General features: G+C 45.5%; 1 protein-coding gene across 2 annotated transcripts; it reads right to left on the bottom strand.

Annotated features, from left to right (window-relative positions):
- Window positions 1-2,483: 2,483 nt before the first annotated feature.
- LOC142923338 (uncharacterized) lies at window positions 2,484-8,757 on the bottom strand. Of its 2 annotated transcripts, none has more exons than XM_076064416.1 (3): window positions 8,117-8,757; window positions 4,840-5,542; window positions 2,484-4,079 (listed from the first exon to the last, which is right to left on the bottom strand). In XM_076064416.1, exons 2-3 carry the CDS (start codon window positions 5,022-5,024, stop codon window positions 3,359-3,361), a joined length of 906 nt encoding a protein of 301 aa, XP_075920531.1. In that variant the 5' UTR covers window positions 5,025-5,542; window positions 8,117-8,757; the 3' UTR covers window positions 2,484-3,358. The 2 variants fall into 2 exon arrangements, with proteins under 2 accessions (XP_075920531.1, XP_075920530.1); XM_076064415.1 differs by having other exon boundaries at window positions 4,840-5,042.
- Between the last annotated feature and the right edge of the window lie 3,744 nt (window positions 8,758-12,501).

The following is a 12,501-nucleotide window of genomic DNA, read 5'->3' as shown; positions in this document are numbered from 1 at the left end:
TAATAGCCCATCCTCTTCCCATTTTGTTCCGTTCCTTCCCTATATCTCTTGCATGAAGCCACATGTCCTCTGTTCGGGACACTCATTCCTCAGCCCTTGCACTGCCCTTGCCATATAAATCACTTTGTTTTTGTTACAGCTTTTAAATGTTGGAAAGCGTGCCTTGACCAAAGGTGCTCTATAAATATAGAAAAGGATAAGATCCCAGCTATGACCACATCCAGCACCTACATCACACAAATGTACTATCCCCATGTTAACAATAATTAGTAACTATATATGACCACAAACCTATTGAGCAGAAGTTATTTCTGGGCAGTATTCGGGTTACGAACCTAGTTCGTTCCTGAGACCTGTTCGAAATTCGAACGGTTCGTAAGCCGGCAGTTCAGTTTGCAATTACGAGTTCGCATTTTAAATCAATATTTTTCTTTTTTTTTATATATTTCATGGAAGCGGGCGTTCGTAAGTCGGACGCTCGCAAGTCGAGGACTGTCTGTTTACTTTGGGTTCGATGGTTTGAGTATAAAGGCAATATTCAGATATACTCTCCACCATCCGTCAGAGCAAATCAAATCAAGTGGTCACGTGGCAACCAATACCAATTAATTAGTTTTTTTACAATCCGTCTTTGAATCGTTGGTGACCGGGCTGAGGCCATCAGCTAACTATACCGGGAGAGCCCTGCCAGTCACAGGCAGGGTACCACGGTGACTAGGAGATGTTAACTACCTCGCCTGCTATGCCTGTTGTATGCTTTGCCTGTTTGGAGATTGCATGCCTCTTTCTCTTCGTGGTCGCTGGGATTGTTCTCCATATTTGGAATCAAAGTGCGTTTAGAGTATTTGACTGCTGCTACAAATGTACACGTGATTAATGATCCACTTCGTTGAGCTATTATTTGTGGCCAGGTTGCTTATTTAAAAAAAAGCTGTATATCTTAGTGGACTTTACCTGGTAAAATAAAAATAAAAGTTTAGTTTCAGTAGCCGGGGTTGAACCCAGCTTCTCAATGGTACCAGTCCAGCGCTGATCTTTGAGCAACCTGGCTACCTCTCTAATTGTCGACACGACGACTATGCGATGTGGCATTATTTCAAGCGGTTGGTGCATACGCATTTATTTATTTGGATGTGGCAATGCTAAAGTGAGTGGTGCAGTATTGATTAGCGCGCTAAACTGTGAACCCAGCGATATGTAGATTTGGAGGTTGGTGTACTCCAGATGAGAATGCAAATTACACCAACGACCGAGTTCTAACGGCTGGAAGTCGTGTGGGGCGCTGTTGCGCAATCTGTAGGTGGCAGGCTGTCTCAATCGCCCGGAGGGGTGATTCATTGCAGGGCTGCGCCACTATCTCTATGCAAGCAGTCGAGAATACATGACTGATAACGGCTTGCAAAAGTTCAGTAAACTATATTTGTGCAAAGTAAAAAACAATAGGCAATAAAGTGCATATAATCAGTACGTGCCGTGTTACCATATTGTATGTTAATTCACTTAAATAGCATCGTGCAAATATGTTCTCCTACAAATGAACTCTATTCTCATTGCCATGAACTAAAACGTAATCTTGTCAAGTTTAACAAAAGCTATAAATCGCGACGTTATAAACTAAAAATAACCTTTGGGATTTATTGTCAAGCAGAGGAGTGTAACCTACATTCATCTGGGGGGGATGGGGGAGGAGTGCATGTTTAGCCGCTCACCACCAACGCCTTCGTGCTGTTCCACGTTTCAGACACCATGGGACCAGCCCGACAACGCATCCACCAGAAAGACACAGAGCTTAACTTGTGCGTAACCACTATACGCGCCCAGCGAAGCGTGGACCTAAAAGGTTTGGATCGATCGTTAAGCGTTTGGTAAGTGACCTGTTGACCAAGACACTACCGTCCTCAGAAGGTGCAAGGGAATTCACAGTTTTATTTACCAGTTAAACTCAACTGTGCTCTTAGCTCTGGTTCATAGGCGAGCTTGTCACACGTAATGATAGCTGATGATCGCAGTAGCTGATATCACCACACGTGAGAATTTATAACAGCAGTCTAATCATCTGAACCAAGGAACCCGGATAAAAACCCAAGCTCCGACCACCACAGCGAGAGCACACGCCGACTCCAAAAGTATAACAGAGGCACCGCCAGGGTCCAGCATTGAACCCATGACCTCCTGTGTACCGATCGAGGGAGATAACATCTTCTCAGCGGCAAATAGCAGCGAAACATTGCCTTAGCATTAAAATTATGGATTCACATCTCCAATACAATATTTTGGGGAAACTATCTGAACGTGGTGCTCTGGATGGATGACTGCTTCTTCTCTGTCTTGTTTTATTTATCCACACAGTCTCAATGTAACTCTACATCTCTGTAAACAAACCACATTATACATATCAATCTAGCGTCCACGCAACGATCCCCTCCCCCTAGCCCACACACCCCCTCTTCCCCCCCCCTTGCCCCGCCCCCCTTTCTTACCTAGAAACCTCTTACCATGGCATCTCTCTCCAACTTCAGTAGAAAAAACTTCTTGCTGTTGGGTTTCCCATCTGATGATGATTGCTTGTGTTGCAATAGAAACGTCATGATTTATTTTATTTTATACCTACGTGACTTTACCGAAAGAACCAAAGAGTATTATAAATATCTATAAATATGTTGGCATATATATCTGACCATCAGTGAACATGAAATAAAACTCGTGTTCATAGCCCTGCACAAGTATCTGAGCCTTAGGACGCTAGTTCGACTCCCACTCATGGCCACCAACAATAGTGGTGATTATCTAAACCGGTTCTGGGCCTCCCCTAGGTCGACTCAGCCTCAAATGATAAAATGGTGCGGTAATGCAGTTTGACTTGGTGCTGGCCACCCACCTTGTGTGCTGTGCCTGCCGTTATTAGGTGCTCACTAACAGCTCCATAAGTCTATTAAAGCGATATGGGGAATCTTTTCTGTGTTTGGTAGAGAAACCTTTCTAAAAACAAGATTTCCCATGTGGGTCGCTCGACCTCTAAATTAATCAGGCGTAAAAATGTGATTTGATCAACTTCTATGGTTAACGGGACAGTCTATGTGTGGGTGATGTTTACATCCCTGATAGCATGGTTGGCTAAGTGCAGTGCAAAATAAATTGAACATACAAACAACAACAGGACGTTTCCTTCATCTGACCACTGCTACATAGAAGCGACTTCTCTGTCCGTGGCCAGGAGCAGCTTCAAAGCCCCTACATTTACTTTAGCCGATGATATCACAAGTGATGTCCACCGTTGTTGTTCAGCAGCCCTTTTGACTGCATTCCATTGTAATGAGAGGCTGCCCTGCTGCAATTAACACGTCACCACACTTGCGATCTAGAGGTCGATCCTTAGGCCTGGCATTTGGAGCGACGCTGCAAGCTTCTTAAATCTCGCTGCCTCTGTCCACCCAGCTGCGTAAATGGATACAGCAGAGTTGGTCGATCGGCAGGTCGCATGCGGTGGTGGGGTAAAGCGTGGGTAACTCCCACCTCTTCCAACAAGGGAAGCATCTTGCAGGGCTGCACCTTTACTGACCGCACCGTCATTGATAAACCACGACGTGCATGGGTCCACGTATGACATGCGAGTAGGGGGTCCACGTGCAGCGTGCGAGGATGCGAGGAAGGGATTCACGTGCAGCGTGCGAGTAGGGGGTCCACGAGCAGCGTGCGAGGAGGGGGTCCACGAGCAGCGTGCGAGTAGGGGGTCCACGAGCAGCGTGCGAGGAGGGGGTCCACGAGCAGCGTGCGAGGAGGGGGTCCACGAGCAGCGTGCATGGAGGGGGGCCACTTGCGGCTTGTGAGGAGGGGGTCCAGGTGCGCCGTGAGTGGAAGGGGGCCATGTGCTGTGTGCGGGGAGGGGACCCGCGTGCGGCGTGTGAGGAGGGGGTCCAGGGATCTGTAAGACAATCTCTCTGAGACGGTGCTGCTGAGCGTCATCGTCGTCTCCATCGTTGACGAATGCTTTGTTGTCTCGAACAACAGCACCCCTCTTTGACTGCTGGCCCGACGACGACGACTCCACGTAGGAGAGCACGTGCAGCAGCGTGAACAACCTGAACGGGGGCAGAGGGGGGGGGGGGGCACGGAGGGGAAGGGGGAGGGGCACGGGGCGCCACGGTGGCAAAATGTCAGGAGGTAACGGGACAGACCTAGGAGCCAATGGTTGACTGACTGAGATGACTGACAATGCACCAGCTGTGACCCCTACTGTGCCAAATTGTTGTGTTTAGCTGCCCGGTGCTCTGCTTATGGATGCGAGCATCGCTCCTCTGCCCTCCATTATTGCTGATGGGCGACTGCCTCCAACTGCCAAGTAGCATCTCCTCAGGAGTGGCCGATCTTGAGACCGCTGGTACCAGTTATTGGCAAGTCCACTCATCTCTATATATCCTCTTGTACCATATCATTCCTTTTTTTCCCTAGCCCATGCCGTGCCATTTTAGTCTGATCTATCCTGCCAAATAATAGCTGCTTTGCCATGCAGTGGCTGGGCATGGGGGCTACATGACCCAGCCAACACAGCCACGCTTGTGAGAGGAGTTCACCAATGGGAATGTGTCTAGATCTTTTAAGAATCTGTGAGCTCCTGACACAATCCAGTCTGGTTAAACCCAGGATGCATTGTAGGCAGGGTGACCTGAATGTTTCTAACTGGTGCAGATGTTACTTTAGACACCTATGAAGGCCGGTACGGCACAAGGGGGGAGGTCCAGGACCATTTCAGATAATCGTTACTGTTGTTGGTCACTGAGTCGGCATGCCCACACACCCTCTATGGCCACGCATGGGTCGACCCCCTCCCCTCCTCCTCACCTGTGGTACAGCATGGCCAGGAACTGGACAATGAGCATGCTGGAGAAGGTGATGAGGAACATGAAGGCGAGGGGCAGCACGTCGATGACCGTCCCCTCGTTCTTCGTGCTCGGGATCTGGATGTAGAGGTCGGCTCCCACGAACTGCAGTGCCAGGGTCGCCACCAGCCACAGTGCATTGATCATGAAGTAGACGAAAGTGCCCTGCACGTTGGGACAGACAGACCAGGCCTGATTTACATTGCATTGGCCGAGTGGGGGGGGATGACCCCGGGCTGTTTATGGATCCCCTCTTTGTGCATTTATTTTTCTCCCCCACTGTCCACTCTCGACGCCAAATGGTCACTTCTGTTGTTATTGTTTTATTGTTCATGTATTTTACAGGATTAGCGGATTATTGGAACAATTAACAATTAATTCGTAGGAATAATAAGGCATAGGTAATTCAATGCCGTTTAAATCTTCTTCTACCACATGCCAAGTACGGTAAGTACTCGCTTAACGCCTGCTGTTTGCACAACGCGTTGTCGCTGGAACGCAATTTTTCTGTTATCGAAGCATCTCCGGTACTCGCGATGATGCGTTGCCAGTACCTTGTTTCTTATCTCGAAGAGTTCCTGCTTCACGCGTTTCCTGTGATCGTTATCTTCCTCCAGAGGCTTGAGGTAGTCACTGATCATGCTCTTCCAAAACTCGTCTTCCTCCTATACATTCCCATCCACGGGACAGAAGGTTCACTTTGTGCAATTGTCCAAATAACAACAACTTACTCCGATGAATAATATTAATATTGTAATAGTAACAGGTTTTACCCTATTCTTAGTTTTTTCGGTAAAGTCACGTTGAAGAGAAACAACAAAATAACAAAATATATATAAAACAATAAAAAATTCTCACGACGTTTCGACCATAACTCAAACGGTCATCATCAGGTGATGATGACCGTTTGAGTGTTAAATGCTCACCCCGAGCCCTCAATACTCTGATAGTGCGCTGTTTTTGAGTTGTACGCCTTTTGGCGTCTTCTGGTCCAACACCAGTGGAGACTAGGCTCTAAGAAAAGCCGTCTCGGGTGTGGACCAATCAAATTCAAGGACAGTGCATATTATTATCTGAGTTGTCTTTTTTGTTTGCCTTTTGACTGCTTGTGTTGTGGTTATTGCAAACATGATGCCTTGAATAAAGGTTTCAGTTTTTGTGCCAGTTAAAAGGGTAAAACCTATTACTAGATCTTGTTACTGGCAAAGGAGGTCTCGTAATGAAAATATTAATATTCTTGGTTCTTTCGGTAAAGTCACGTAGAAGGGAAACAATAAAATAATAAAAATTTAAACAATAAAATTCTTACGACATTTCGACTGCAACACAAGCAATCATCAGCTGTGAAAACCACAGCAAGAAAATTTGAAAAAAGTGGCGGTTTTATTAACGTTAGCACCACGTAGAGCGATTTTACAGTTTGTTCAGATGGACGAGTCCATCTATGTTCAGAAAAGATGAGGGGGGAGACGAAAATAATGGATGCGGTCTGAAAGCCACCGTAAGCGTGAACAATCAATTAAGACCCGAAATGGTTTATCAAATCCTTCCAATGATTGCTAAGCCAGAATCCATCTTCTCGGTTGAAATTGTCTCTGTGTTTGTATATGTGGATAGCCTCATGAACGAATCTCTCATGGTAGCCAGATGGCTTGCAAAGAACCTCTGTCTTGGAGAAGTCAATGTCATGTGAGCCTACTGAATTATAACAGTGATCTGCCACGGCCGAGGTATTGGTCCTACCGTGTTTTAGGTCTGCTTTGTGTTCACGAATGTCGTTTGGTTTCTCTAATGTAACTACTACCACAGATAATTTTGTTGTTTTATATTTTTATTATTTTATTGTTTCCCTTCTACGTGACTTTACCGAAAGAACCAAGAATATGAATCCCTGCAGTCACGAAGGCTTTAAATCAAAATTAATATTAATGGTAATTTGTAATGCCCGATCACTGCACAGTTATTTGCTGGCTTTCGACGAGAGACATAGCGAGGGATTCAGAGACACGAGGAGGAATCACATATAGATGCGAAGGCAGCAGCAATGCATACCATGAGACGGTGCTACCAACAATTGCCCAAGCTCTGCAGTCCTCTGCATATAAATGTGCTCTCGGCCAATTAATGATTGTTCACGTGGCAGAAAACCGGAGCAACCGGAGAAAATGCACGCGTGTGAGGGGGCAACATTATATCCTATACAGACGGAACAGGTGGATTCTACATTTGCTGTACCACCCGCTCCTGGCAAGCCAGGGTGCGGCTCCTTTCTGACGCCCACTGGAACGGAAATTCACGCCATCTTCTCAGTGTGTGATCCACCAACCACGTGTAGCACCAGCGTAGCCACCACCACCTCCAAGAATCATGACATCACTTCCTGTCCACTGTCCAGAATTGTTATCCAAATTGCACTGTCCTTGCACGAGATAAAAACTGCGAGTGGAACTCTCCCAGAACAATGCAGTGAAGCCCTACACGATAACTAGTGCTAAGGTACCTTTTTTTCAAAGTCTCAAAGCCACACAGATAAACGCGCCACTTGTTTGATCGTCACAGAAAACGACACTCAGTCAACTGACGGCAATATTTGGACATCTGGCCAATGCGTTGAACAATTAAGCGAGACAGGCAGCTGGGGGAGGGGAATGATGACTTCTAAATTAATTGAGTTGCTTAGTACAAGATCCCCAACATTAATGTAAAATCTTAAACGTAAACATCTCGATATTATTTTGATAGATTTATTTATTTCAGTAGGAAGGCCCAATTAGCTGCCAGGCAGTTTCCCGATATATTTTCTTCATTAAAGTTGGTTGTTATCTTCTGGGCACTTATACACGAACTAGGACAAAGATCAAAGATCCCCCGTGTAGTCTTAACAGACTGCTGGGGCACGTGCTGTTAGCGACCACCTCTGAAGGCCAGCACGGCACATGAGGAGGTGGGTGGCCAGCACCACGTCCGGCCACCTTTGTCTCTTCAATTTGGGATATTTATACACTACACCAGGTACTCATTTGAGGCTGAGTCGACCTAGGAGAGCCATAGGACCGGTTCAGATAATCGTCACTGGTGTTGGTGACTGAGCGGGAATCGAACTCAGGTGGCTCGTTTCTAAGCGCAGTGTGTTAACCACTGCGCCACCACTCCCCACAACGTATATGTAGCACACGTACAAAGACCGACACAGGCATAAAAACACACAGACATAAAGACACACAGACACAAGGACGCACCTGATCGAGGCTGCACCTCTGCGTGATGGCGTAACCCTGAGGCAGGACGTTCTCAAACATGACCTGCATCTTCTGGTGGCGCTGCCACACGAGGTCATGGCGCCCTGCAAGGGACAAAGGAGGATAGCGATGTGCGGTGCACTCCCACAGAGGCTCGGGAAAAAAGTTTACCGTGACTCAGCGAAGAGAGCTGCGCAGACGGTAGTGATTATTCTCATCGTTAGGCTGGTTTAGCCTGCAACAAAGCCTGGCTGAGTCGCAGGGCTCTGTGTTCATGAGGGTCTTACCAAGTTACCATAGTAGAGGGGTGATGTTGCTGCTGAGTGCGGTCCAAATTAAGTGATTTGCAGTTATCTTTTTCAGAAGTGTAAAATTTTGGCCAATATCAATGACACATCGGAGGAAACTGGAGAAAAAGATGCCCATGCAGAACAGGGGGAGAGAATTCCTCAATCTCCCACGCTTCTACTGCAGCAGCAGCAGCAACATGCCCTCATTACAGAGTGCTTGCCACAAATGAATCACAATAGCTTGCTAATCTCGTCTAGGAGCATTAACCATCACCCACACTTCGTTCATCCATTCATCAAACAAAGACGGTCACCGCATCGCGTGATTTCAGATGCGCGGTCTTGTTTAACTGACAAGTAATGACTTAGCATTTAATTTTCTATTTAAAGCTTTCGTGACTGCAGGGTTTCATCTTCTTGGTTCTTTCGGTAAAGTTACGTAGAATGGAAATAAAATATTACAAATAAAACATGATAAAATAAATTCTCACGACGTTTCGGCCACAACTCAAGTAGCCTTCTTCAGGTGAAGGAACAGAACTGTCGGGAAGACAGCGCTTCAATGAACGCTGCTAAGATTCGCAGCGTCTTTTAAGCTAGGTGGGAGAAGTAAAGCGCCTTGACAAAGGAGTTTACATATCAAACAGGATAATTTAGCATTGAAATAGCGGTGTTAAAGTGGTGGATCAGCAGGGTGTTAAAGTCAGAAATTAGCTTGTAACTGGGAGATTAGCATGATGTTAATGTGAGGGATTAGCATGTGACTGGTCACGGAAATAGCTATGTTAAAGTCGAAGTTTATATATCAACAGAGGCATTTAGTATATGGACGCTAAAGGACTGCAACTACCCAACTATCATACAATAAACCTATGTGAAAAACTAAGTATAAACTACATCAATGTTATCAATAAACTCTATATACTCTCCAATCAGCTGAGCTACTAACAATAAGTCGTTATACATTACAATGCCATATGGCGAAAAAATGGGTGGCGGTTTTTTTCTTTTCAACGTTACTACCACGGAAAGCGACGAGCTTTGTTCAGACGGACGAGTCCATCTATGCTTGGAACGCAGGAGGGGAGAGAAACATCCACGATGCGCTGCTCTGTCCTGTGTTGCGTTACAACTATTTTATAAACTAGACTACTATACATTGCAATGTTATACCTTCCAATCTAAACTACATTGTATAATATAATATACACAGCCCAATGTAAGCTCTAATATTATGCATTATATTGATATGTCTCCAACTAAACTTTTTTCTACATTACACGACTATACACCGTAATATACACAGGCATAGACAAACCCACCCTTGAATTATACAATGCATTACTATACACTACCCTATACTTTAGACTGTAAAATATTAGATTTGTAATATTACACTGTATTATTCTACCAACCCTACTATATACCACACTGCTGTATATTCACTATACAATTACGATACTATATATTGCCTTATGATTTATGTTAAACATTAAGCAACGCATAAAAAAACAAAAAAACGAAATGATGAACTGCCACAGGGTTCAGTGTTAATCAGTGAGACTCCCACGGGGTTCAGTGTTAATCAGTGAGACTCCCACAGCGTTCAGTGTTAATCAGTGAGACTCCCATAGGGTTCAGTGTTAATCAGTGAGACTCCCACAGGGTTCAGTGTTAATCAGTGAGACTCCCACAGGGTTCAGTGTTAATCAGTGAGACTCCCATAGGGTTCAGTGTTAATCAGTGAGACTCCCATAGGGTTCAGTGTTAATCAGTGAGACTCCTATAGGGTTCAGTGTGAATCAGTTAGACTTCCACAGGGTTCAGTGTTAATCAGTGAGACTCCCACAGGGTTCAGTGTTAATCAGTGAGACTCCCACAGGGTTCAGTGCTAATCAATGAGACTCCCACAGGGTTCAGTATTAATCAGTGAGACTCCCATAGGGTTCAGTGTTAATTAGTGAGACTCCCACAGGGTTCAGTGTTAATCAGTCAGACTCTGATAGGGTTCAGTGTTAATCAGTGAGACTCCCACAGGGTTCAGTGTTAATCAGTGAAACTCCCATAGGATTCAGTATTAATCAGTGAGACTCCCACAGGGTTCAGTGTTAATCAGTGAGACTCCCACAGGGTTCAGTGTTAATCAGTGAGTCTCCCACAGGGTTCAGTGTTAATCATTGAGACTCCCATAGGGTTCAGTGTTAATCAGTGAGACTCCCACAGGGTTCAGTGTTAATCAGTGAGACTCCCACAGGGTTCAGTGTTAATCAGTGAGACTCCCACAGGATTCAGTGTTAATCAGTAAGACTGCCACAGGGTACAATGTTAATCAGTGAGACTCCCACAGGGTTCAGTGTTAATCAGTGAGACTCCCATAGGGTTCAGTGTTAATCAGTGAGACTCCAACAGGGTTCAGTGTTAATTAGTGAGACTCCCATAGGGTTCAGTGTTAATCAGTGAGAGCCCCATAGGGTTCGGTGTTAATCAGTAAGACTCCCATAGGGTTCAGTGTTAATCAGTGAGACTCCCATCGGGTTCAGTGTGAATCAGTTAGACTCCCACAGGGTTCAGTGTTAATCAGTGAGACTCCCACAGGATTCAGTGTTAATCAGTGAGACTCCCACAGTGTTCAGTGTTAATCAATGAGACTCCCACAGGGTTCAGTGTTAATCAGTGAGACTCCCATAGGGATAAGTGTTAATCAGTGAGACTCCCACAGGGTTCAGTGTTAATCAGTCAGACTCTGATAGGGTTCGGTGTTATTCAGTGAGACTCCCACAGGGTTCAGTGTTAATCAGTGAAACTCCCATAGGATTCAGTATTAATCAGTGAGACTCCCACAGGGTTCAGTGTTAATCAGTGAGACTCCCATAGGGTTCAGTGTTAATCAGTGAGACTCCCACAAGGTTCAGTGTTAATCAGTGAGACTCCCATAGGGTTCAGTGTCAATCAGTAAGACTCCCACAGGGTTCAGTGTTAATCAGTGAGACTACCACAGGGTTCAGTGTTAATCAGTGAGACTCCCACAGAGTTCAGTGTTAATCAGTGAGACTCCCATAGGGTTCACTGTTCATCATTGAGACTTCCACAGGGTTCAGTGTTAATCAGTGAGACTCCCACAGGATTCAGTGTTAATCAGTGAGACTCCCATAGGATCCAGTGTTAATCAGTGAGACGCCCATAGGGTTCAGTGTTAATCAGTGAGACCCCCATAGGGTTCAGTGTTAATCAGTGAGACTCCCATATGGTTCAGTGTTAATCAGTGAGAATCCCTTAGGGTTCAGTGTTAATCAGTGAGACTCCCACATGGTCCAGTGTTAATTATTGAGACTCCCACAGGGTTCGGTGTAAATCAGTGAGACTCCCATAGTGTTCAGTGTTAATCAATGAGACTCCCGTAGGGTTCAGTGTTAATCAATGAGACTCCCGTAGGGTCAGTGTTAATCAGTGAGACTCCCATAGGGTTCAGTGTTAATCATTGAGAATCCCATAGGGTTCAGTGTTAATCAGTGAGACTCCCATAGGGTTCAGTGTTATTCAGTGAGACTCCGACAGGTATCAGTGTTAATCAATGAGACTCCCACAGGGTTCAGTGTTAATCAGTGAGACTCCCATAGGGTTCGGTGTTAATCAGTGAGACACGCTTAGGGTTCAGTGTTAATCAGTGAGACTCCCACAGGGTTCAGTGTTAATCAGTGAGACTCCCATAGGATCCAGTGTTAATCAGTGAGACGCCCATAGGGTTCAGTGTTAATCAGTGAGACTCCCATAGGGTTCAGTGTTAATCAGTGAGACTCCCATATGGTTCAGTGTTAATCAGTGAGAATCCCTTAGGGTTCAGTGTTAATCAGTGAGACTCCCACATGGTCCAGTGTTAATCATTGAGACTCCCACAGGGTTCGGTGTAAATCAGTGAGACTCCCATAGTGTTCAGTGTTAATCAATGAGACTCCCGTAGGGTTCAGTGTTAATCAATGAGACTCCCGTAGGGTTCAGTGTTAATCAGTGAGACTCCCATAGGGTTCAGTGTTAATCATTGAGAATCCCATAGGGTTCAGTGTTAATCAGTGAGACTCCCATAGGGTTCAGTGTTAT

Source organism: Petromyzon marinus, unplaced genomic scaffold (genome assembly GCF_048934315.1).
Source record: "Petromyzon marinus isolate PM22_M1 ecotype Great Lakes invasive population unplaced genomic scaffold, UKy_Petmar_22M1.pri1.0 PM_Scaffold_43, whole genome shotgun sequence".
Classification (NCBI taxonomy): domain Eukaryota; kingdom Metazoa; phylum Chordata; class Hyperoartia; order Petromyzontiformes; family Petromyzontidae; genus Petromyzon; species Petromyzon marinus.
The sequence above is the reverse complement of the archived record's forward strand: the minus strand, read 5'-3'. Positions and strand labels throughout refer to the sequence as shown.